At 49.1% G+C, this 26,054-nt stretch overlaps 2 protein-coding genes across 2 annotated transcripts in view; one reads left to right on the forward strand and one right to left on the reverse strand.

Moving 5' to 3' along the window:
- Positions 1-3,064, forward strand: part of TNNI3K (TNNI3 interacting kinase) — an 86,238-nt gene extending 83,174 nt beyond the window's left edge. Inside the window, exon 25 of the mRNA XM_042784752.1 lies at positions 2,988-3,064. Within this exon, the coding sequence (XP_042640686.1) occupies positions 2,988-3,064 (77 nt within the window). The remainder of the gene's footprint in view (positions 1-2,987) is intronic.
- Positions 3,065-9,824: 6,760 nt separating this feature from the next.
- Positions 9,825-26,054, reverse strand: part of ERICH3 (glutamate rich 3) — a 31,248-nt gene continuing 15,018 nt past the window's right edge. The window contains exons 11-16 of the mRNA XM_042806092.1: positions 23,607-23,905; positions 20,722-20,943; positions 17,926-18,192; positions 14,530-14,676; positions 10,132-11,417; positions 9,825-9,872 (exon numbers count right to left, since the gene is read on the reverse strand). Of these exons, the coding sequence (XP_042662026.1) occupies positions 9,825-9,872; positions 10,132-11,417; positions 14,530-14,676; positions 17,926-18,192; positions 20,722-20,943; positions 23,607-23,905 (2,269 nt within the window). The remainder of the gene's footprint in view (positions 9,873-10,131; positions 11,418-14,529; positions 14,677-17,925; positions 18,193-20,721; positions 20,944-23,606; positions 23,906-26,054) is intronic.

Below are 26,054 nucleotides of genomic sequence, written 5' to 3' on the forward strand. Positions count from 1 at the left end.
CATCAGGTACCTGGCAGCTGGAAAACTCAAGGTGGGAGAAACCAAGAGCAAAACAGGACTGTTTAGTGAACTCCTAGAGTGAGGCCATCCAGGCAGGACTGGAGAGGGTTTCCTAAGTTTGTATTAAAAAGGGGCAAAAGGGAATGAAGGGCTGGCGGAGAAGAGACTCTCCATGGCTGCAGTTAAACTGTGGGATTGTCGAGTGATTTCAGACTCCACTCATGAGCCCTCAGGTTTTATTTTCAAATATACCTGTTCCTTGAATCACAGTTTCCCCAGAAGGGAACCAAAGCGTGCAAGCAGTGGCGGGGGATGGCCCCGGCCAGACCCCCACGTTGCTGGTCGGGCTACGGGGCCGTGGTGCAGCATGGCTTGGTCACAGCCTTGAGCTGGCCAAGCTGAGCCTGGCGCTCGCTCGGGTGGCAGTGCAAAGAGCCAGGATGGTACAGAGGAAGGTGAGGATCCTGCCTGCCGGACACAACAGGCCTGGAAAAGAGAGTCCTTGCCACGTACCCCATCGCATCCGGCTTACGCAGCGCGGGGGCGAGTCCTGCAGCGTCACCGGGATTCGGCCCTCGAGGAGGAGCAGCCTCGCCACCCCTTGCTGCAGAGCCCCCAGCCCCGCGGCCCTGGACGCCCACCCCAGCACCCCGCGGCCCTGGACGCCCACCCCAGCACCCTGCGGCCCTGGACGCCCACCCCAGCACCCTGCGGCCCTGGACGCCCACCCCAGCACCCCGCGGCCCTGGACACCCACCCCAGCACCCCGCGGCCCTGGACGCCCACCCCAGCACCCCGCGGCCCTGGACGCCCACCCCAGCACCCCGCAGCCCAGCCACCGCGTGTGCTGGGCCGGGAGCAGCCACCGAGCCACCGCAGTGCACAGCCGCGCGCCACAAAGCCCTCGGCCCTTTCTTACCAGAGTGCTTGGGCTAACGACTGCAAATATTTGCACTCTTTATGAATGCCACATAAACCAATTTCACTGCTGTCTCTCCCCATTCACATCCATTTTGATTTTTTTTTTCTTTCTGCTTGCTTTTTGCCTAATGTTTTCCATTATCCTAATTTGCGCTTGCAGTCTGTAAACAACAGAGAATCCATTCACTGTTTTCCTTTCTCTATAAAAGTGCCCAAAGCACCCTGCTGCCATTCCTGCAAGATCCTCTGTGATAGTGAACAGTTTCCTTCATTAAGTGTATTTGAAAATAGAAATTCTACAAGTAAACACAGCCTTGCCTTCTTCAGTGAGGGCAAAGCACCTGCTCTTAATGGGAAGTTTCACAAATGACGAGTTGAACAGTACCTCGAAAGCAGTGGAATCACACGAGGCAGATGCACGCTGCCCAAAGAAAACTGCGTAGCTTCTAGAACTTAAGATCAGTGTAAACACAGCGTTTAACTTTGGCGTCTCCTTGCTCACGGCAGCTCTCAGACACTGGCAGGCGAGTTCCTGATGCTGCTGCTGAGCATCACCAGCGTTCCCCACCGCCAGCGGGGGCCCTGGCCGGGCTGTCCCGCAGCACAAGGGCAGGCGGGCACTCACTGAGCAGTTACAGCACGGTGCAAGCCCAGGCTGTGGCGTAGCACAGCGTCACCCCGCTTGGCACGCGGGAGGGGCACCAGCCAGCCGAGGAGAGCTGCCTCCCCGGCAGGCAAGCAGGGACCCCGGCACTGACCCAAGCCAAGCATCCCCAGGGCCGTGGTCCTGGCTGCTGTGAAACTCTCGGGCACCACAGGGCCCAAAGGAACCTGTAAGGGCTGGTCGAGGGGGCTGGAAGAGGGACAGCGTCGGTTAGCGCGAAGGTTCCCTGGCGCTGCGGCAGCCGCGAGGCACACGGCGCGCCGGTGGGGCAGGGCACCCTGCTCCCTGCGCCGCGGGCTGTCCCCACGGCAGGAGAGGGCCTCGGCAGGACGCCCTGCTCCTGCAGCGTGCCCGGCACAGCCCCGTGGGGCTCTGCCCCCCGGGACGCACGGCGGCCTTGGCTGCAGCGGGGCCGCAGCCTGCCCTCACCTCCCCGCGCCCAGGGCACTCCCCGCCTGCGCCAGAGCGCGCAGCGCCAGGGCCCGGCGGCCCGAAGGTACGAGCGAGCGTCCCTTAGGGAACAGCTTTGCTGCCAGCTGTCAGAGCACAGCGGGGCCTGGGGAGGAGATAAACCAGGGTGGCTTACGGATTACAGCCGAGGGATGCCGTGGTCAGTACTGTTGTAATTAGCAGAGCCTTATTTTGGCGTGTCTTTTATGGTTGGAACTAGGAATTTGGCACGCAGGAGCCTTAGCAATGTTTTTTAACCCTCCTCCCACCCCACCCTGTGCCCCAGAAAGTTTTCGTGTACTAGTTTCTCTGCTCGTTTCCCGAGCATCCGTGTGGCTCCGTGCAATGCCTGCTTATCGAGAAATTTGAGTTGGCTCCACTGGATTTTAATGTCAGTACAGTAAAATAAGCAGTGTGGGAGCAGCTGACCGATGCACCATGTAAAGGGAGAAATGGTTTCTTCGGCATTGTTGGAGCAGCTCATTGGAAATACAGTGCTGGCAAGAGCAGTTGCTTTCTGGTTTGTAGTGTCAAGAATTAAAATATTTTAGAAGCACTGATCAGAATGCTTATAGTGAGCCCTTCGAAGCTCTAGTGGAAAGGGCAAAAGGTGTTTGGTTTGATTTTTTTTTTTTTTAATGGCAAACTTCCATTGTGTTATTAAAATATTGAGGTTCTTTTTTTTATATCAGTCACTAAAGATTCTTTGTGCTTGGTTATTGTGAAATCATTGCATGAATGACAGTGTCAGTTTACTACTTATTTAAATTTTTCCTCAGCAGATGATATTGAACGGAGAGTTGCAGACAGCAAAAAGGCATCAGCATGATCTGTGCCTATGCACCTCAAAACGATATGCACGTTGTGTTGTTGACGTGGTCGCTGCAGGGAGAGGCGGGGGAGAGTCGCTGCTGTGTGCAGCCACGCGTCACCTTCTCTCTGCCTCCTGCAGGCTACGTGTCGGATCCCATGAGCACCATGAGGTTCCACTCCTGCAGCAGCAGCAGCAGCTTTGAGGAAAGCCACTGACAGCCCGGCCCGACAGCCTGCAGAGACTCACCAGCGGCTGGCAGCCCCAGTCCTCACCCCCAGGCACCGTGTGGTACCCCAGGGGCCCTAAACTGGACACCTCGCTTTGGCGGTGGCCAACGGCCCTGGCAGAAGTTCTGCTCCAGCATCTTTCCCTGATGACCTGCTTGAGGGTTGGGTTCTTTTTTTTTTTAGTAGTGTGCTTCTACTCTTTAATGAAGTGAATGTCCACAAGGAATGCTGCACTTTCATCTTGAGCGTAAATAATCCGAGGAAGTGAAAGTCAGAAATGCCTCTGTTACAGTTTCAGGGTGCCAAGGGTCCCTTAGCTTGAGCTGCACGAAGGTGTGGGGCATCAGCCCCTCCCGGCTGGGAGGTGCCAGGGAGCTGCCAGCCCCAGCCCCATCAGGAGCAGCAGCAGCCTGACGCTCCCCATCACCATCCAGGCCGTGGTGGAGGCAAAGGTGCTCCTGCTCCCGAACCAGAGCTACCTGCTGCTTCGAGCTCCCGCAGCCCCAGGCACGGCCCGCGTCTCGCTCTCAGCACCCTGGGCTCCCGCAGGCGCCCAGCACAGCAGCCCCGTGGCTGCAGCTCTTCAGAGCCCTGATCTTCAGCTGCTTTTCTGCTCGCTGAGAACAAAGAGATGTTTGGGCAGCCACCCTAACTGTACTCTTCCAGACATTTGTGTTTTCTTACTCACTTTCTTGTTTTGGTTTGAGTGATTGTTTTTTGCCCAAAGAGTGTAAGCTTTCCTTCAGACATCTGCTTACAGAAAGTAACACAGGTACTCCAAAACAAACTTTAAACCAGAATATGCAAAACTGTGTCACAAATAGGATAAACTGAACACAGTGCAAAGTTGCATTTTTGACTCGAAGCAAAGCTGCAGCAGAGTGCCATCTAGCGCGTGCCGAGTGAGAGGAGTGCCATGAGCAGGTTTTGCAACAGCAACTCTGATCACTGGGAAGAAAACAAACAAAAAAATAAGAGGTAGGGCAGGAGAACGTGATTTATTATTCTAGAAGCAATGACAGAGTTAATTATGCTGTTATTTTCTGGGTTTTTTTTTCAAATTAGCAAAATTTAGCTGCAAGTGATCATGCTGTAATACTATTCCTTACTTGGACTCAAAGGCAGAACTGCCTTAGTGGCTCAGTAGAAACCAGTGTTCACAGTCGCTGTGTGTTGCTCTGTGGATGTTATTCAGGACGTTGGTTTCTCACAACTGTGATCCCTGACCCAAGGTCTGTGATGAGGCATCCTACAGCACGATACACATGAACTGTAAACGTGTAATAGGCTCTACTGACTGACACCTTCCGTGTGTGCCCTTGCTTTCACAAGCCTGAAGCAATAAAAATGGGAAAGATTTCACTTCGCAAGGTTTACAGGTGTTTTTTCATTTGTTTTGTTTCACTTTCTGAAAAATCCCATGGTGGAGAACTGGAGACTAAAGCTGTACATCAAGTGTTGCAGATCTGCTGTCAGCCCCTGGTACCGCCCAGCAGTTGGGCTCTGCTCTGCTGGGTTCATGGCTCGGTTTCAGAATCATTTACACCAACATCCAGCACCAGCCCCTGCAGCCCCGCTGACGCCTGCAGCTACCGCAGGGCCACCTCTGCCAACCTGCTGAGAGAAACGCATTTCTACGCTGAGCTTCACGTGAGGGGGGTCTTGCAAGGCACTGCTCTTGCTCTCAGCTCTTTCTCTCTGACTCACACCTCTTCCTTTTCTGTGGCAGAACTCAGACAGCTCCCACACGTTCGCAAGATGTTGGCGTTGCCGCTGAATCCCACCAACACGCATCACGGCAGCCTCCACCTCCCCGAGGCTGAGGCAGGTTTCTGTGACCAGGCAGCCCCCTCTGTTAAACACCCGAGCGCTGTGAAACTGAGGAATTCAGTGCAGCAGGAAAAGAAAGCATCAGTGCAGCACCCCGGCTGCAGTCCAGCGACGCGGGGGACTAAGCACTGCTCTCCTCTGGAGGGGAGCTGCTGGCAGGCTGCTGTACTGCCCTGCAAGCCGTCACAGCCTTCAGAGGTGACGAGCATTTGCTCGGGAAAAGCCCAGCGAGGGATCGGGAAAAACCCAGAGAGGGATCGGGAAAAACCCAGAGAGGGATCGGGAAAAACCCAGAGAGGGACCAGGAAATCCCAGCGAGGGCTCAGGAAAAGCCCAGTGAGGGACCGGGAAATCCCAGCGAGGGCTCTGCATCCCCTCCTTGCAAAGCTTTAGCTTTAAGGCAGTGTTGCAGCACGGGCAATGCTATGTCAGATCTCCAAGAGCTTTAATAAAACCGAGCAAGAGGAAGCTTCAGCTTTGCCCACAGATCAAAGGATATCATCAATCATCATGGTAACTTTTCAAGACGATGATTAGCTTTGTTATTCTGCAGATGCCTCCTCTGGCAGGAATATTTCCTATGATGCCTACAGAATTTGTGGAGTTTATGGCTTGAGGCAGGCTTGGCCAGTGCGACAGGAGATGCCCCCTACACAAGGACTCTGCTAAGCCTGCAGCACCCGAGCTGAGGGGCAGGCACCTCTGCACAACAAAATGCAATCAGTCAGAATTTGTTCAGGTTAAAAGCACCCCCCTTTCTCTTTTCCCATTTTTGGTTCCTGAAAGCAGAAAAAAACCCTGTAAACCATGCTGAAATTAGTATTCTGCCCCCTCAGATGAACCACGGGGGGGAACAAAAGGAGGTGTCCCTTGGGGAAATTCCAGCTCATGGCTCGCAGAGAGTTCTGACCTGGGTGCTAACACCCTCCCGGTCAAACTCAGCTTGACCAGCACACAGCGAACTCAGCCATCCTGCTGTCCTTCCGCTGTAACCACCCAACCTCCGCGCTGCAAACCGCAACCAAACACCACCCAGATTTCTTGGCAACTGGAGGAGATGTCATATTCTTTCTAGAAGTTAAAGTGACACTGAACTTGCCATGCTTTGAGGAAGGTCGCGCAGAGCAGACGGGAGAAGGTGCCTTTGGGGTGCTGACAAGAATTCCCTGCCTGCCTGCCCGGCTGTGCACAGGGTAGAGCTGCTGAAGCACCGGCAGGGCCTGAAGTGACGGGAGGGGCGGACACAGATTAGATCTCCTCCCTTGGGCGCTGCACTGGCCAGGGTAGGAGACACTGGCAGGGCAGAAAGGATCAATTGTCATATCCGAAAAAATCAGTTCCAGCATTGTTTCAACTAGAAAATTTTCTTACAGATACCTCTGCACTATGTCTTTTTCCCTTGCTTAAAACAATCATGTGATGACTCTTCATTAATACAGCAGCTGTACCTGCAAGCCAGAACCTGGATTAGAAAACAGAGCAAGGAACGTAGATTTAATTTGCATTAATACCTCTATGTACTCGCTCGTACCTGGGCTGCTTGGCCTGATCGCTGAGCACCTCCTCGGGAAGTGTCAGATGTGGCCATGCGGAAACAACAAAATCAGAAAGCTTTTGAAGGCAAATCTTTTATAGTTTAGAAAGCTCTTTACAAGGCCAACTGCTTGCAGATAATTTTACTAGTAAGTAAAATTACTGACTCCTTGAAGAAAATAGCGCCTTAGAAACATCAGGTTTAGCAGGAAAGCCTGTTTCATAGGAGTGATCAGTGATTAATACAAATGAAAACTCTGAAAAATGTCATTACTGAATAGAGCATGCTCTAAAGTTGTTTGGGGGAATAAAATTAGTTTGTGCTGTTCCAAGAGAAGCATGCTGACATATTTATAAAGAACGAGATGCTCCGAGGATTCTACCCCTATTCTAAGACCAGCCAGTGCCTGGTAGCTGTAGCACTATTTTAAACTGTTTAACATATCAGTAACAGATACTCTAGATTAATATATACCGTGCAGGTGTGCATATGTATACCAAAAAACCAAACCTCTGGAGAAGGTCATTAGCATGAATTTAAATTCTGAACACTTCACATACCAGGTGTATTCAACTGTAGAGTATGTAAACACAGATTATCTATTTACTGCACATTTATATATTGAACAACACTGAAAATGTCTTGGTCCAGTGAATAAGCCACTTCTGATTTTATGGACATTCCCTGCTTAAAGGGAAAAGACCTCTGTTGGCTGGTCGAAAGTCAAATACGTGCTTTGTAAGCAACTACTGCATATCTTGCACAGAACAAACATTTAAACCACACCACTCGGATCGCTTGATGCAACGCTTTCTTTTCAACTGCTGAGAACCATAAAGCTATTATTAGTCTTTTTTGTCTACTTTTCTGTTTCAAAGCCCTTCCTGGTATCCACACTGAAAACACAAATGGACAGACCATCTTTAGTACAGGAGGGAACAAACATGTATTATTTGATCACGTTTAAATTTCCTACCCCGTGCATGTTGATCTTCAGTGACTTACAGTAACAATCCACTCAAAATCCTGCTCATTTCAGTTCCATTTCCCAATCTGAGAACACAGTTTTAGCCCCGCCATGCAGGGGCAGAGGACGCCACGGCCTGGAAGGGTCCCGGGGACCCCTCAGAGGAGTGGGAGCGCCGAAGGGGAGACCCTGGCAGCAGAGACCCGCAGCCAGCGCTGGGCTGAGACAGCTTTACACTGACCCCCCCTCCTACACAGACCCTGTGGGCCCAGAGAGTTACTCCTGCCTGACACCAGCAAAGCAGAAGGCCAGGCTTTATTAGTTTATAAATATGACTTAGAATTATTCAAATTTAAGTTTTCAACGTTTCGAAATCCCAAGAACGCCCTGAGGTGTGGCCAGCACCACGCCTGGATCCCTGAGGAGGGAGAAGCCCTCCCTGTCCATGCTGGTGGGCTGGCTTGCCCGTAACGCAGGGTGAAGGCAGCCCCCCAACCTAAAAACCCCTGTGCAAGGCCCCCACTCCCCCCAGAGCCTGCCGTTCCACATCTCTGCTGACCACCCCCAGATGCATTCATCAGAATCAAAGCGTTCATGTGCGCAAGTGCCCTATGCACAGCAATGAAGACACAGCCCTGACTAACAGTGAAAAGTCTGTAATTCAAAAAGGCAAACAACACCACATACAACACATCTACCCTCGGCCCTCCCTCCCACCAGCCAGCAGAAGCAAGCAGTGCCTGGGGAAGGAGGGGAGGTTCAGCCAGTCCAACGTTCTTCTGTGTTTTGGGAAAAATAAGCATGACCGCTGTGGAACAATCCTTGCAATTATTGTCTTCGTAATTACAAAGGAGTGCTGTTTCCTGGGCTGGCATATACACACTTATTTCAGTTGTCTCCTGCACACTGAGAAGCTGCTCTAGTAAAACATGACAGATGGTTGTGGTACTCGGGGAGTAAAATAAAGAAGCAAACACCCCAACCAGCACAAATCCACAGCGATTTGTGTAGATGTTGCAGGACCCAGCACTGAAGGAGCTGCAGAAAAAGCTCAGAGGAGAGCTTCTTCCCCATCCCGGGGCTGTACTGAGGACACCACCACTGCGTCTGGGTTTACAGCATCCTGCAAAACAAGAAAAACAGCATTAGCTTTACAGAAAACACGCTAATCTGTGAGCTACTGAGATACCACTGCAACAGATTTCCTACAAGCAGATGCCAGAGTAACCAGGGAGGCCGAGTGCTGCCCTTGGCCCGGGTGTCAGAGCCGGGGGGGCTGCTGCCGGTGCCGGGCAGAGTAGCAGCACACTGGGTGGTGGGAGCTGCTCCGCGCGGCCGGAGGGCTGAGGCGACCCAACTGATAGTAACTTGATCAACTGATTTGATGACTGATATATTTAGTTGATATTAATCCGATTCATTGATACTAAAGATATTTGCAATGAGATTCTGGGAGCTGGAAAGACTGCAGAAACTGCCACCTGAGAGGATTATCATCCCTTACCCTGGTGCTGCAGAGACTCGCAAATAAACGAATAGCAATTGAAATTTTTCAGCACAATTAGCTAACACTCCGCAAACACAAATGGCAGGTTCTAATGCCCGCGAGAACAAAATTATCACCAAACTAACTCCTAGGGTTTAACGACGGCCCAAAACGCTCGATCACACACCTTAAAAAAAAAAAAAAGGACTCTCAGCCTCGAGGAACATCTCAGGGCAGCGTCCCAACCGGTAGGAACCCTGAGGAGGTTCCTTGGGCGGTGTCCCAACCCAAGGACCGAGTCCTTACCTGCAGCACGCTGCTCCGGGCGGGACGAGCCCCGCATGGCTCCCCCGGGACTCATTTCTACCCGAGCCCAACCTGACCCAGGGTCAGGACCAGCCCGTATTGGCCAAGGGCCCCGACTGCCGCAAAGCCCTGAGGACCCCCACCACCACAGAGCCCTGAGAACAAGGGCACGGGAGAGGTTCAAGAGCCAGGCAGCCACGCTGCCATGGGGGGTGCCCCCCGCCACTCCCAGCGACCAGCAGCAGGTATTTCAGGGGAGTGCAAGAAAGGGGAGCGGCAGTGCCTCCGCCGCTTCGGGCGGGCACGGGGTCCGCTCCCGCGGGACTCACCTCCCGGGGTCCGCAGCTCCGCTCGCCGGCCTCCGCAGCTCCCGGGCCCTCGGGGCTCCCTCCTCCGCGCCTCTCCCTGCCCCGCTCGCTGACCCCAGAAGAGCTCCAGTCACACCCCGAGACACCCGCTCTCGGGCTTTCCCAGAGGCCTGGCCGCTGCCCCTCAGCCCCCACTCCTGCCTGCTCTGCCCCCTCCCGCAGCCCGCCCTGGCCCCCCGCAGCCCCCAGCCCGCGAGGTGCTCGCTGCGGCCGGGTGTCCGGGCGTAGCCCCTCGTCCCCCGTAGCCCCTGTCCCGCTCAGCTCTGCTCCCCCGTTCCCAGGCGCAGGGGTGCTCGGGGACCTTTCTGCGGTCGGCGGTTCCCCGGGACGCGGGGACACGGGGCACACGGTGCCGCTCTCCGCCTCGCCCTGGCCCCCGGCCCCCGCCGGCCCCCTTCCTTCGCACCCCAGCGCTGCCTCCTGGTTCAGCCCCTGCCCACAGCCCACAGCACCACCGGCCACCCCCTCGCCGTCCCTCCCGGACCCCTCGCCCCCCATCCTGCTCTGTCCCCCCCACCCTGCTTCTGTCCCCCCGACCTGTGCCCCCCCCACCACAGCACACACACGCGGCCCCAGGGCCGGCAGCGCTGCTTCGGCCGCCAGCCCCTCAGCAGTTGGCCCCTGCTCCCCTCCCTCTTTAGCACACTGCAGCCGTGCCCCCAGCCCAGCTGCCAGCTCCCTCGGGCTCGCTGCTCCACCTCCTGACTCTGCTCTGGCTATCTCCGCAGATACACCCATCTCCCCTCCATCGGGTTTTTCTTCCATCGCACCCTCTGACTTTGCTTTGCTGCCTTGAGATGGGTCTCCACCCCAAAGTGCTTCTGCCGAGCCCTCCTCCTCCTCCATTGCTGTGATCTCCCCCAACTGAGATGACACAGGATCCTTGCCAGGCTCCACAGTCTCCTCCACTGTATCTTCTGCTCTCAGGAGAGAGATCTCTTCTACCTCTGATGCCTTGCCAGTCTGAGATGTTGCTGCTCCTATGGCAGCTTTCCCCATCTCCATCAACTCTTCCCCTGAGGCTTTCAGCTGGGAAAACTCATTTGGCTTTACAAAGACTTCTCCTGTGCAAACATTCATATTCACTAAAGTTTCCAGGAGAGCCTCGGGCTTCTCTGCAACCTCCTCCCCTTCAGAAATGGCTTCCTCCACAGCCTGCTCTCCCTCAGGGCTAACTATCCTAGCAATTCCTTCTTCTGTCAAGCTGGCATCCTCCACAGCCTCCTCTTCCTCAGACACACCACCCACCACCAGACCCTTCCCTGCCAAAGCTCCCTCCTCCATGGCCTCCTCCGCCTCAGGCACTGTCCCACGCGCCACCTCCTTCACCAGAGGCCCCATCGCTCCCGCAGCCTCCTCCTCGGGGGCCTCCTCCACAGCCTCTTCTCCCCCCGCCACCTCCCCAGCCACCTCCTCCTGCCCGGACACCACCCCGCCTGCCGCCCTGCCGAGCAGTGCCCCTCTCCCTGACAGCTCCTCTCCCCGTGCTGCCTCGCTCTCTGTCTCCTCCATCAGACCCTCCTGCTCCCCAGGTGCCACCTCAGTGCCAGATTCCATTCCCTTCCCTGTCCCCTTTCCTTTGGGATCTGCCTCTGCCACGGTGCTCTCCTCAGGTGCAGATTCCTCCACCACAAGCTGACCCTGTGCCTGCAGCACAGCCACTGCATCTTCCTTGGGCTGCACTCGTGACACTTCCCCTGGATCTTCAGTGTCAGCATCTCCTCCCTCAGCAACAAAATCTTCCTTCTCAAGGGCTTGTCTCCCTCCTGCCATCTGCCCTTCTCGTACCACTTGTTCTGCTGCCTCTTGCACATCAAGTATTCTTGTTAGTTCCGCCAAGACAGCTCCACCTGGTGCCATTAAGAAATAATCAAAACATTAGCTTTATTGAGAACTGTGTCAGTGCTAAGGCTGTTTTACAGGATTATTATTAAAGATGTTATCTCTCCCAAGCAATGAGGGGACATCAGCACAGTGACAAGAAGAAAACTTGCTGTGCTGCTTCTCATCACACACCTGTGCTCTGACTACATTTCTGGTGCTGCTGTTCTGGCATCTGGCGTAACTAATTTAAGCAAAAAAGTTGATGCATGACCAGCTTTCAACTCCAACAGTTCCGCCTGCCCCCCCTACCCTCCCTCCTTCCCTCACCTGCCTAGCAGGGATCTCAGGTGTGTGTACGAAATAGCTGTAAGCTTGACAGTAACATTCAAAAGTTCAGCAATAGGTGGTAAATTGCTCATGTAAAATACGCACACAAAGGAAGAGGAACACTCAGCAGCTCATGTAAAATGGGTAATTGCTTTTCATGGATTCTGTAATTACACCACAGGAATTAACACAGGGTCAATTCCTGCCCCCTGGGAATTCAATGGCAATGTCCTGACTGAATTTGGTGCTCCAGGATCTGTCCCTGGGCAGGCACCCCCAGCAGTCTGTGCTGCTGCACTGGTGTTTTGTGCAAATATGGCAGGTTCCTACTCTTTAGATGAGAAATTTTGTGCCACTGAAAGGAGCAAGGAGCAGTATCTTTCCCAAGCTACCCTTTCACAAACCGGGCAAAGCCTGCCTTGCCCCAAATCACCTCCCACTCCTTTCCACTTGTTTTACCTTCCTGCACTACTCCTGCACTCCACAGTTGCTGATTTTCGCTGCCTGCTTGGGCAACTCCCTGTGCAGCTAGACCCCATCTCTGGAACGGCAGCCAGCGAACACTCCAGGTGACAAACATGCCTGGAGACACTATTTGTCCGGCCTGTCTCTGCCGGCAGAAGGGAGCTTGTGGCAGGTTTCCCACAACCCTTCCACTGGCCCCGCTGCTGCCCGCTGCCACTCTTCCCTCCCTGCCCTTCAGCGCTGGACCTGACTCGCTGCAGGGGGAGCAGTGGGCGCACCAGGCAGCTCAAGCAGCTGCAGACAATAAAGGAACCAGGAGAAGAAAGGACAGGCTGAGAAGAGAGTTTCCAGAGAAAGGATGGAGGCCGGGGAAGGAGAGGAGAGAGCACAGCAGGTTGCTTCCCCCCACCAGACCACGCATCGCCTGAACTACAGACCACACTTTAAAATTAAAAGCTCTGCATTTTGCAATACAAGAGATCATGCCTTCATCCAAGACACATCTTGTACCAGGTTTGTTGCTTATGTCTACTACTAGCTTTCTGTACCTTGCATTTTATTTTTTTTTTCTTCTTTTATACATATATAGGTATATAAAAATCAATCACTATCATATTTTTACAGCACTCACACTAAAAAACGTACCTCCTCAATCTGGGAGAGGTCAGGCCCACTACCAAAATCGGTAACTTGTAATCATTTTAAAAATTTCTAATGGATTCTTTGGTACAAAATGAAATAAAACATCCCAAACTGTCATCCCAATTCAGAGTACACACTCCTGTCTCCACAGAAGTATGATGTCTGAACTGTCCAGCTGCTAATACTGGATGGAGTCTAACGTAATGGATTCTGCCAGTTCCTGTAAAATAGATGCGTTGTTCACTTCGTCTACAAGAAAGCAGATGCTTTGTTGTGCATGGCATAGTCTAGATGTTCACCCGCTTCATCAGCGGAAAGAGCAGTTAATTTATTCTGGCTGCTGCTTTACGAAGTATTCCCCTCTGTAAAGTGAGGTCTTGCATTGGGCAGGAATGATAACGGCAACTCTGAGGTTGTTTCAGCATTAAAGTAGTCAAAATGAGGCACCATGTGAACCTGAGAAGTTAACAACTACGAGATTCCAGGCTTTTCAAAGACCACCTTTCAACTCTCATTTGGAGGGACAATGGACACAGAAGTCAGGCTGCCCACGAACTACATGTTCACTACTCTGGTTTATGCACCAGAAACATAGATCCTTGTGAAAACCAACTCATGAAGACTACTGGACTATGAAATTAAACGTTATAAATAGTTGTTTGCAGTCATCTGAGGAGACTGAGGCAGAAGCAATCTCATCTGAGAAGGGATTACTGAGAAAAAGACAATTACTGACAGACCAGAGATGAGAAGGAACCTCCAGGATCCTGTATATACCTTCTGGATGAAAGACAACCAACCCTCAAAGACTATGTTCTTAGACTACATAGAGGAAAAAGATCAAAGGCCTCCCAGCTGACCAGGAAAAAAGAAAAAAAAAAAAGCTTAGAACACCCTGGATTAATGTGCCAAAGTACAAGACAGTGCACAACTAGCCATTTAAAAACACTATATATGACCTGTTCCTGACAGTTGTTGGGTTCTTACAGGATGGAAGAGGAAATGGAACAGCAAATGTGCAGACTGAAGTCAGTCTTACCCCGTGGTTTTCTTTGCTTTTCAGACTCACTGCTACCGTGGAGTAGACTCTCCACATTTACTTTCACTACAGCTCACTGCTGCAGCAGGCTGCCCGGCTTTAAGCCCCCCTGTATAATATGCAAGGCTCTTCTGTCAGGCAGAGCAAGTCTCCAGCAGTGAAGTGCTGGGGTTGCATGGACCAGAAACATTCTTGGAGGGAACTTTCCCCACTGCCAGTGATGCCAACTGCTACCAGGGAGGCGAGTCTGGGGGACAAACGGAGTGCAGCATGGAGATCAGGTCTGCAGTTCAGCTTCCTTCCTGGCCTGTCAGTCCCATCCCACCTGTCCTGGCAATGAATTGCCCCAGGAGGCCCCGCTCTACCTGGAAGCAGAGGGAAGCTCCCTACATTCCTGCTTTCCACTGCTATTTTCTTGACTGGCAGTCAGTTTTTTCATGGCCTGGATTCTTTACCTGGGACCATTCTAACTGCCAAAAAAGGGTTAATTATACATGACTACAGAAGCCAGCTAGTCATCACCCGATTTTATACAAGTTAGGAAAGCAAGGAGCACAAGCAGGGTTTGATAGCCTAGAAAGGAAAGGGAAAGGGCAAACACTTCTATAAAAAGACTTCAGACTAAGAAGATTTAATCCATGTCCCCGCTCGACAGCCGACCTCACCTTCAGTGGCATCACCCTCTGTACTTGCTACATTCTCATCTTCCTCATCTGCACAGGAATCACCAGGTTCAGGTTCAGAATCCACATGAGGACCATTTCCAGTTGCCTTTGGTATTTCCTCCTGGCCTGGTTTGCAATCTTCAAAAACTATCACAAGGTTACAAAAGAGGTGGCAGGAAAGAGAAACCATTAAAAAGAGGAAGGGGACTAGAAGCCATCCCACTGTCTCTGCTTGGTTTAAAATTTGAAATGTTAGGGCAGACCTGATGGGGTCTTCACCATGTAAATCTTCACCAGCTGTAATTTTTTTAGGTAGATTAAAACCAAATGGAGACCACTGTTAAAAATCCAAGAGAAAATTCACACAGGAGCATCTACTCAAACATGGAGCATCAATCTTTCACAACATTTTCACAAAACAGTGGCACTGCTTTTGTCCGTCAGTCTACAGTACAAAAGGCACTTGCTGAGCTCCAACACCTTCCTGCCTCTACCACAGGTCCTAAAGGGCAGCGATGGGTTCGCCCCTTGCTGTCACATTTCACCTGGGTGAAGCACTAGCTGCTCTGCAAGGAAGCATGAAAGTTGAGCAGGGCAGGTCCCAGGAGGGCATTTATAAGGCAAGGACCCAAGATCCTGACAAAGGTCTCTGCGCCAGAGTCCTCAACTTGCTTAGGTTTGGTGCCTGTGTTCCACTCTGGCCGGGTTTTAGGCCTGATGTCTGAGCAGCTGGCAGTTCCCGTTCTTTGCAGTTCACTGCCTGCCTAACGTTTGACAAAAGGGAATTGACAGTCTCTCGAAACACAGAGCCCAGGGAAGGATGACAAACACTGCTCACGGTAATTCTCTCTCTTGGGATCAGCAATATTTCCTTGTCACAAAGAGCACGGCGAGGCCAGAAAACACACAGCTGGAGCCATCCTGGGCATTTCCACACTCCTGACAGACCCTGTCACAGCACTGGCTGTCACTTGCCCAGACTCAGCCTGCAACGGAACAACCCCGGAGGAGCTTTGTGCACCTTCTGCTTTCTTCAGCATGTACAATTTTCTCTGATAAATTACTTCTGCACTCTTAATGACAGCACTGGTTAGGAGAAACCCTGTCACAAGCAGAGCATGACGGATCTCATCGGGGCAAAACCAAAACAGTGCCATGCCAGTCTCAACTAAATGTTGGCTGTAGGGCTGATAATGACCAGCCCTGCAGAGAAGCTCATGTGAAAAAAGCAGGGAGGCCCAAGAATGGACTGAGAACCAATTCTGCAGTCGCAGTAAAGGACCGAGCCCTTCCACCCGTCCAGGCCTCTCCGGAGGCTTTTTGCCCTCAGCCTTTTGGAGAACCGGAGCAGTGGGAGTTGTAACCATCTGGCATTTTTTCTTAAGACTACAGATGTCGTTAAATTTCGAATTAGAATCTTCATCATGGCAGCAACTGTGCTAAGTGCCTAAAAGAAGCGAAGACTCCCATGTGACCTTTGTTAACCCACAATATTTCTTTAGCATGCTCATTATATCTCAAAAATCTTTTTTTTTTCATTGTTCTACCACAGTTTCTTGGAAATCCTTTATTTGCTGTAAAATTTACATAGAAAACCCCCATCTAGGTGGAGAAAAATCTATATGCAATTGAGAAAGTCGCTCCTATCTGTAATTTTTGTGGTTCAACGATTTTTCTTGTCCTTCCTTCATCTGCACTGCCCATGAATCTCAGGTAGTCTCCTGGCAACAGAGAAGATGCAGGACTTGACTAAGAAGTAAACGCCGTTACCTACTTAACAATTGGACAGCCTGTCTATATTTGATAGAGGATCTCTTCTCAAACCTAGAGCCACGACACCATGTGCGCTGAATGTAAGCACGCAGAATTTATGCTAATAAAGAACAACACTATTGTCTTAGGCTAACTCAGTATCACATTACTAGCTTGACACATTCAACTGATCTTTCTGTGGTTTTGTATTACAGCATAATATTCTGTCCTCTAGGTTTTTAAAGTTCTTTCTTCTTACTAGTCCTTACTCAACTCATCTGAGTCTAGTGGTGAAAGTGCTTAAATTGACGTTTCTTTTGTACAAGTGAAGAGAGGGCCTCCAGAAGCAAACACCGTTGAAGACGGCAGCATTATTCAATGAATGGTATGTTACTGTCTTTACTGTCTCAATTCTGAATGTGTAACAAAGCAAAAGCAATACACAGGACAGTCACGAGTAAACCAGCAGCAACAGACTTGCACAGCATTAAGCACCAGCATTCATACTGCTTATTCCAATTCAAATTCAAATTGTGGCTATCTTAGATAGATGCACTGCAGAGAACAGAAAGCAACAGAAACTGAACCAAAACCTTCTATTAAAACAAAGGAAAAGCATTCTACATTCCACTGCAAATCCAGCATACCGAGAGACAACTGAAAATTTCATCTACCGTGGACGGTGGCTCTCCATTATGTCAGCACCAGTGCAGACAACTGTTCTTTTATACTGCCTGATTTAACAGCATCCAAGATGTTTCACCCATGACCTCAATGACACCACAAAGCAAAGGCTTACATTTTTTTCCCATTCCACAGATATAACACAAAGCCTTGCTCATGTGGCCAACCTTTTACTAATTGCCCATTATCCATAAAGGTACGGTTGAAACTGCAAGATGCCCATTTCATCAACAGTAAAAACAAGGTGTCACACAACTAACTGATTTGCTCCTTCCCAACAAATCGATGACAGAGTGAAGCAATGCAATCATGAATCAACTGTCATAGGTTTTGATCTTCATCTGCTGCACCGTGATACACATGGTAATTTTTAGCGTTCTTTTGGAGTCTAGTATTTCAACATTTTATAAAGAGATTCCCCCAACCTAGCACACAGATTCTCCCATAGGTAAGTCATGTTTGGGTTTTATAATAATTTTATGATATTTGAAACCCAGCTACAGGAGGAAAAAATAACAACCAAAGCCTTACACTGGAAACATTAGAAAAGAAACAATAAACCAAGGTTTCTTTCTTAGTAGCTATTTAGCTCACAGCGGTACAGAGTATTCTAGCAGCCAGAAAACAGCCCAGCACCTGCACCCCCCGTGCTGCCCCACGACTTAGGGCAAAGGCAACACAGCAGCGCCTGCGTGCACCGGTCACTCACAGCGGGGCAGAGGGACTGTGCTCTCCACCTCCTCCACCATTCTGAGGACTTTCCACTGCTATCCTCCCCTCCCGTCACACTGCTTCCCACAGGCACGACAGTTCCCTCCCTGCCATCCCTCCCTGTACTTGCATTCTTCTCCCCATCCTCCCCTATGTTACTTTCTACTGGCCCAGCCTCTTTAAGCTCCCCATTAACTTCAGGACTCTGACGCTGTATTGCCGTGATATTTTCATTAAAAACTCCAGTACCTTCCTTCGCTGTCAGATCTTCTGCTTTTGCCTTTTCTGCTTCATCTACTCCTTCCTTTCCCAGTGCAAAAGTTTTCCGATTTTCCTCCATTTCAAGCAGTTTATTCTGCCCATTCTCATTTCCATACTGTGCATGTGCTGCGTTATCAGATGGCCGTTGGATGTTATACTCCTCTTTGCCCTCGTCTTTCATTGTTTCAGCATGACCGTCATCTTCACTGCTATACTGAGTTCTGATGAATGACAGAGAGTGTGCAGGCCTCCTATCTAGAAATAGCAAACATAATTTTGTTTTAGTCTTTGTCACTAAAACATCTGCAGTCATTGGCCAAGAGTTCCCTTTGCTATGCACAAAGGCACAGAGGCTCATCTGACACCAATCTCCAAACTACACCATCTGAGCATACCATGACAAAATTCCCATACGTATAATAGAAGAGCATTGACCAGATGTATCAGTGTTAAAATCAAAGCCATCTAACATATTTTTTTCTGATAATGGAAAGGAACCAGATCAGCTCCATCAATCACACAGAAATACACCTCCAAAAGCACCCCTAAATATGACTCAGACATGTTTTACAATAGTTTCTTGAGTTTTGTGTGATAAAAGATTTCAACCATAGCAACGGTTCTTTAGTGAACTCCTGTTATCTCAGTGAATATGATAAATATCTCTAAAATCATGTCTAAACCATCCAAGTTAAGATGGAGATAACGCTCACTGTCTCCTCTAAAAAACCATACAGGGACCATCATGTGAAATTTATAAATGGAAAATTTGAGGAAAAAAAATAAAAGCAATAATTCTTCATCTAAGATTTAGCTGAACAGTAGAGATTACTGCTACACAGTATTGCTGGCATCCAGAGTTCACATGGGTTCAAGAAGAGAGTCATCAAACTCAAGGAAAAAAAATCCAGTTAGGCCTAATAAGTAAAAGGACACCAGCTAATTACAGGGGTGGGAAGACGCAGCGGGGAAGCAGCACAGTATTCTTGCCCTTTTCTTATATTTTCCCTAGGCATCCACAGCTGGACAAAGACCAGAGGTAGAATTTGGACCTATAGAATTTGGACCCCTGAGCAACTATTCTCAGAGCCACAGGAGAGAATCTGTGCTGCATCATCTCTTCCTGCAGCCACAATCTTCCAGCAGCCTCCATGCCTCTTCCTCTGTGGATCTGAGGAAGGCTCACTGCAATTTTTCTGTAATATTTTAAATTATCCTTGTCATCTGCAATGTATTATAAAAACTTTGCAGGACTGCTTTTAAAAAAACCTCAACTATGGAAGCTAAAACTTCTCTAAAATATCTCAACTACTCCCATTCATCTTAAAACAAGAACCAAGAAGGCATGTTTGAATGGAAACGGCCATTCTGAATTAGTGGACTGCCTTGTATAGATGCCAGACTACCAGAAAACTCCTCAATTTTCAACTACAGTAGCAAAGGAAAAGGAACAGAGTGCAACTCCACCTCCCAGCACACTTCAGTGGCAGTGTGAGGAAGCTGCCTGCACCTCTGCAGAAGTTATTCAGGTGTACGCTCATTCTAACCGTCACCTTCCAGGAGACTGGCAGCAAGAACAATGAGTGGCACCAGCTGTGAGGTGGACGTCCGTCCTGTAGGATCTCTCCAGGCACGAATCACTGGGCGGGCAACCACCACATGGTAATGACCCTCAGTCACTTCCAGTCTTCACTGGATCTGCACCTGCGTTCTCACAGTACGTGTGTTTAGACTCCTGGCAAACATCATCGCTCCCAAAGACACTTATAAGCATATTGAAATTAAAATTACGGGTCCATGGCTCGGCAGATGATTTCAAGGCAAAGTAAATGTCCAGAGCACATGGAATTTCAGGTCGCAAGGAGATGAAAGTTGAAGATACCAAGAGATAAATCCCACAGAAACACATGGTGTGGGCAATCTCCAGGTGGTCACGGGTTCATGTTTGCCTCTGGGAGCCTGACAGAATGGAAGCTTGCATGACCAGTGAGCAATACGCCCCCGCAAGCTAGGGACAACCTACCTAAATAATTTCACAGACTACAGAAATTCACCTACACTTAAAAAATTAACCTAGTAACAAAATAACAACAAAAAGAACAAGACAAAAATAACAAGGCCCTACCAAACCAACATTGCAGTGATCTGAAATGCCACCCAAAGCTAGCAGTAACCTTAAAACATCCTTATCTAACGTTACACTCTGCTGTTTACTGGAGGTAAATAAGGACTGGAGAACTCCTTCAGGCTTCCCACCCCAAGAGGATAAATGTTGGAAGCACTGCTCCTCTTGTTGGCAGTCATTTACACCTACGGGAGCTGTCAAACAGAGGTCAGAGCACAGCACCAACGTGTTCACAACATGACCAATGATCATGGAAAGGCTTTTCCACCACTATCCCCCAGTTAAATGCGTGTGCTCAGAAGGTGTAAGGGGGCTCGGATGTCGCTGACCACTGACATGAAGTGCTCATCTGCCCAACCGCTCAGAGCTACGCTGTTGGCTGGCTCCAGCTCCATTTCTGCCACGAAAGAGTTCAGCACAGTCTGCTGTGAGCTGGCACGTGCTTCCACTGCCAGTGGGTTGGGCTGCCTTTCAGTGACGGATGACAGAATTAGTAATGGACAAAAGAGCTATCTTTTACTGATTCGGTAGGAATTGCATGCCTTTTCCTATGCAGACTTAGCACGTGCACCGGACCCGCACAAAATGTGAAACATGCATCAAGTGTAAAACATGCACCAGGTCAACTTCTCTAAGCCTCGTTATGGAAAAAAAATAACCTTGTTTATCGTCCTCGGAGTCACTGTCAGAGTATCCACTGCTCTCATCTTTCTCACTGCCAGAGACCTGCAGTGCCTCCTGGGATGAGGTTTTACTCTCCCTTTCATTGTCCAAATTCTGGGTTTTGTCATCTGAGGATGACACTGGTACTTCATTCCTCTGATCCCCAGTCTGGCCCTCTTCATTAACTTTCTCATCTGATTCAGAATCTTCATCATACTCTAAAAGAAAAGAATTATATTATGAGACTGGAAACGGAATTCACAACTAAAAGTTATTATTAAGCAGACAGAGGATAAATTCACTAATCTCCTTTTGCTTTTGCACTTGCTCAGTCTTTTTAAAGCCATGAGAGAATCTAAGACCACAGGTAAGAATCACAAGAGCACATTATCATAAAAAGCATCATGTTCTTCATAGACAGAGTAGCAAAATTGCAGTGAAGTTACTGAATGATGCATCAAGTAGGATTAATACATTTTAAACAAATCAAACAAAATCATTAGCCACTGAAAGGACTGGAAATATCAAGAGCTGGGCAAACTCAGCAATAACATGCAAGACAGTCTCGTGTTACAGGAGAAAAACCTGTTGCAGTGAAAAAAATACCAGCAACAAAGAAAGCTGGAGAAAGCTAATATATTGTAGCACAAAGTAAGATAAATGTGGGTTGACGTGGCTAATTAGCAAAGAAGCAGCTACAAACTAAATGAACTAATTACATACAGACAGAGGGTGCTGCAGAGGAACATTCTGTCATCACATGCTCCTTCAGGTCCCAGCTGAAATCCTAGCACAAATGAAGCTTACAGCAGAATTGCCATTTTTACATCAACATGGTCTGGATTCCATCCCAGGCTACTAGCCTGACGAGTTGTAACATCTTTGCTCACATCTGTAGGTAAAGCCTGGCTCCATGCATACGCACTCAAGAACCCTTCCCTCTCCAGCCAAGGCTGCACTATTTTAAATCCCAGGCACCACACGCACAGGGATGTCAGTGATTGCCATGCAAAATTCCGTAATTCCACTGCTGCCACTAGCTGACTGCACATGCAGCAGAGAGGCAACAAACCAAAACTGTGAAGGAGAGCTGGAACTGCTAACACATCAGCTGTCCCTCGTGGCCATAAGTTCCCATCTTTCAGATTTTATCGTTCACCTCTTTTTCTTTCCGCCAGTGCTTTTAAAGTACCGAGGTGACAGAATGCCAAGGACAGAAATGGAGAGTACCTCATGCAGAACCAATTAGGCAAATAAACAAGTACCCAGACAATGAGAATTAAGGGAATAAGGAGATCTATTTTCTGTATTGCAAATCAATTGAGATTCCAACTGCATTGTCGGAAGTGAGGCCTCCTTAGGTAACTGTCAGAAAGGTGCCCACCTCCTGAAGGAAAAATGCTTGATTAATCGCAAACACAGATCCGCAGGGACTAATGAGGAAGCTGAGCAGTAGCACTGCAGAATTATGAAAGTAAAAATAGGAATAGGAAGCAGGAATTACAATCCCCCTCCTCTCTGAACTTGATTTACGCTGAAGCAGACGTTCCAAGGAGTGGGTGAAGGCACAGGCTGAGCTCACCGCCTCTCCCGCAGGGGCAGGCAGAGTCCCCGACGGCAACAGGGACGGGCCTGAGGTGGCACAGGGGAAACGGCACACGCTGAGAATGCAGCTGGAGCTGCCACACAGCTTCTTTTTGTACCAGAAATACTCGATTTGCCTGCCACAACAAACACCCCGTGGGCAAACCTGCAGCAAGGGCAGCCTCTCCCCAGTCTTTCTTTTTAAATCTCTCAACAGAAATGAGGTGGGACTCATGTGAAAGGGCAAGGTCAGCTAGCTACAGCAGACAATGGGGGCGATTGGTAAAGGGCAAGGACACTAGCACCAGTGGGGTCAGAGCAGGGAAGGCAAGAAAGGTGAGCTGGTAGAGCTGGAGCAGAGGGAGCAAATGCTCAAAGAAAGGTGAGCTGGTAGAGCTGGAGCAGAGGGAGCAAATGCTCAAAGAAAGGTGAGCTAGCAGAGCTGGAGCAGAGGGAGCAAATGCTCAAAGAAAGGTGAGCTGGTAGAGCTGGAGCAGAAGGAGCAAATGCTCAAAGAAAGGTGAGCTGGTAGAGCTGGAGCAGAGGGAGCAAATGCTCAGGAAGCTGGAGGTTTGGGCGGGTGTCAGGTAAGCGGTGCCTGGGCAGTGTGCTGGAGAAGGGCCTGGGGAGAACCGCAGGTGAATGAAGCATTGCACTCCATGGGCCATGGGCAGCAGAAGAGACCCAGGTGCTTTAGCTGGCCCTGAATCTTGCTGACATTCTGCTGCCGTGTGCTCCTGCCCTTCTGCGCCCAGCACTGAGCCGCCTGCCCTCCACAGTTCGTCCCTCCCTCCCTCCCCACCACCTCAGATCAGGCAGCAGGCAGCTTGCCCACCTCCTGCCCCCGTGGCCACCATCTTCTCGCCATTCAGCTGATGCTGACCTCCTGGCTCCCTCAGCAGCTCACCTCAGACTCAGTCTCCCTACCCACACCCCGTCCCATTTCTTCCTTCTGCTCTACTTGTCCTCTTCCTGCTGCCATTCTCCCTCCTCACTGCTGCCCCTTTGCTGTGCCCCACTTTCCTCCTGCTTTCCCATCTACCTCGGGCCCCTGTTTCAGCCTCTTGGACCTTCCTTACTCCCTTTCTTGGCTCTTACAAAACCACTTCTCCTGTTGCTTGGCCAAAAGAAGCCCCACTCATTTACTGCCCAGACACAGGCATCACCACCTTTCTCTCACATGAGGTGTCCTCAGAGAGGATGCCCCAGGCAAAGTTGGAGGCCCACAATCCCATACCTTCTCCAGAATCATACTCTCCCATTTTTCATCCCCTGCTTGTGTTTTAGAATACTGTACCATATTTACTGGCGTCTTCCTGACTATCTTCACTCTCACGATCAGACAGCTTTTTCCTTTCTTCTTTTCTGTACTCCTGTCCAGTCTCCATTTTGTCCTCAACAGTTGCCACAATTCCTTCATGATCTGGTAAGATGACTAACACTGAACATTTGCTTGATTTCTGATCAACACTGCTTTTACTTGGCTCACTGCACACTCCACCGCCCCCGGAACCCACATGCTTTTCCTCATGGTCCTCCTCCATCTTTCTCTTGGGAGGGCATGGCTTTCTGTCCAGACCCATTGCAACAATGCACCTATAAAATAACAAGGAGAATTGGAAAGTATAATGGTTTTGTTTCTGTTAACAATGGAAGGGCAGCAGACACAGCGAGCTATTCAGCTTGTCATCAGCAGTGAAACCACGTACGTATCTGCCTCTGCATTGCCACTCAGACCACAAGGGTACTGGTAACGACTCACTTGGAGAAGCACCCTGAAATCCTCAGGAGATCCACTAACACAGATGCGGTTCTTCGTTGAAGGAGAGCAATGCTGTCCGCACTTAAAGGTGTCAGTTGAAGTATAAACAGATTCAAATCAAAGTTATCAATCATCAGTGCACACTAATTTCAAGATACACCAAGAATGTGTGTATCTGTGAAGATACAACCATCGAGAAGGGCAGACAAGCTCAGATGTGTGCTGGATCCAAATCCTGCTGTAGCACCTAGTAAAGTGATAACTCCAGTTTTGTGGATAAGACTCTTTTTTTTTTTTTTTTTTTTTTTTTTTTTTTGTCTGATAGGTCTAATAATGGCAGGGGCAGAGGGAGATTGAAATTGAATTCTTTTCAGTTTCTGTTCTGCTTTTCCTACCTAATAGAAAGCCAAACCACTGGAAAACAAAGCAGTCTGAATGACTTGTGAGGCTGCTCCTGTTGTATAAAATGGAGTGACAGCCTCTCTGTCTTATGGTGAGGAGGCTCATATAAGGACCAGGTTTCCTACTCCTGATTTAACGTTAACCACAGACACAAAGAGCCACCCTACACCACCCACGAGGATCAGGACATGGTGCTGTATGTAGTACATGGATTCAAACCTGCAAGCAGAGGATGAAACTGAAACTGGAACTTTCACTTTAGCTGATCACAAGTCTCTCTGGAAAATCCTATTTTCTTCACAGACCACTGTGTCTTAAAATCTTTTCCTCCCCCAACATTGCTTTTTTTCTTTTTTTTATGTAAAGCTTGATTGCAATTCCCCTCACCTTCCAGCTGTTCACAAACTCCTGTGAAATATCCTGCAGCCACTTAGTCGAGAGATCTCTCAGTTTTGCAGGTATAAAATGTAAGCGTGATAATTTCTGGAAAGAGTCCTACCTTCTAATTATTTCTTCCTGGTATTTTTTTTCAGGGACCTTTGAGGTATTGAAGCAATTCTACTGTACAAAAATGCTGGACCTAGGCCAGCAGAAAACTCTTGGTGCAAGGATCTCAGCATCGGTGGAGAAATCACTGCAGTATCACCTCGTTGTGAACCAAAGCTTTAACCCAACAGGGAAAAACAACTGGGGTCTTTACCAAGAATCAGAGTGGGGATTTCATGTGAGGATGTGGTGTCATACTCAGAGAAGAAAACAAATACAATCGCATTTTACCTGAAGTAGATGTGAAAATAGTTGTCATTTATGGGAAGAATTCAATTAATGCGAATGGTTTTTAGTCACCAGATAAGCTTGGCTGGACTGACAAGAGACAGGAAAACAGAAATATCACTAAGGATAAGAGGGGAAGGGAGAGGGAGACAGAAAGTGTGGGCACCTCAGGAAGAAGCTAAACAATTTCTGGAGACTATACTAATTCAGAAAATTCACTTCAAATCTTTCTAGAAATCACAAAACAACTGAGATTTGAGTATCTCCTAAACTCTACAGCCACTCTATCTGTTCTGAATTCCGATGCTTTTCACTACTTCGAATATCCTAAGTAATGCGATTACATAAATCACGTTCAATGTTAGGTTGGAGTAGAAGAAATAATGGTACAATAAAGTAGAATATTTTCCCTTAGAACTCGGTCCTTATCTGAAAAACTAAGAGCATACCTCTGTGGAGGTTCTCTTCTTCCAGCTGCTTGCTGGTCTTTTAAAAATTACTTATAAAAAGAACAGAAAAGTTTTAAAATTATCCATGTGTGCAGAAGTTCACTTGTCTGGCATGACTTAACAATCACACAAAAGGAAGATCACCTTAAAATTAGAGCTTCTGGCAAAACCACAGCTGTTGCTCACATTGACTTTTGCCCAAACCTGAGAACCTTCTGCACAGATTTGTTTTCTGAAGCATGGCTAACATTCAGTACTGTCTTATTCTGCAGCAGGGGTATTACTGCAGAATCCCACCTGCGAGGCAGAGCTGTTTAAAAGTAAATTATCTCATTCTCACAATCACAGAGAAAACCCT

The sequence above is a fragment of the Tyto alba genome, unplaced genomic scaffold (genome assembly GCF_018691265.1).
Source record: "Tyto alba isolate M040663 unplaced genomic scaffold, T.alba_DEE_v4.0 Super-Scaffold_1000006, whole genome shotgun sequence".
In the NCBI taxonomy this organism is placed as follows: Eukaryota; Metazoa; Chordata; class Aves; order Strigiformes; family Tytonidae; genus Tyto; species Tyto alba.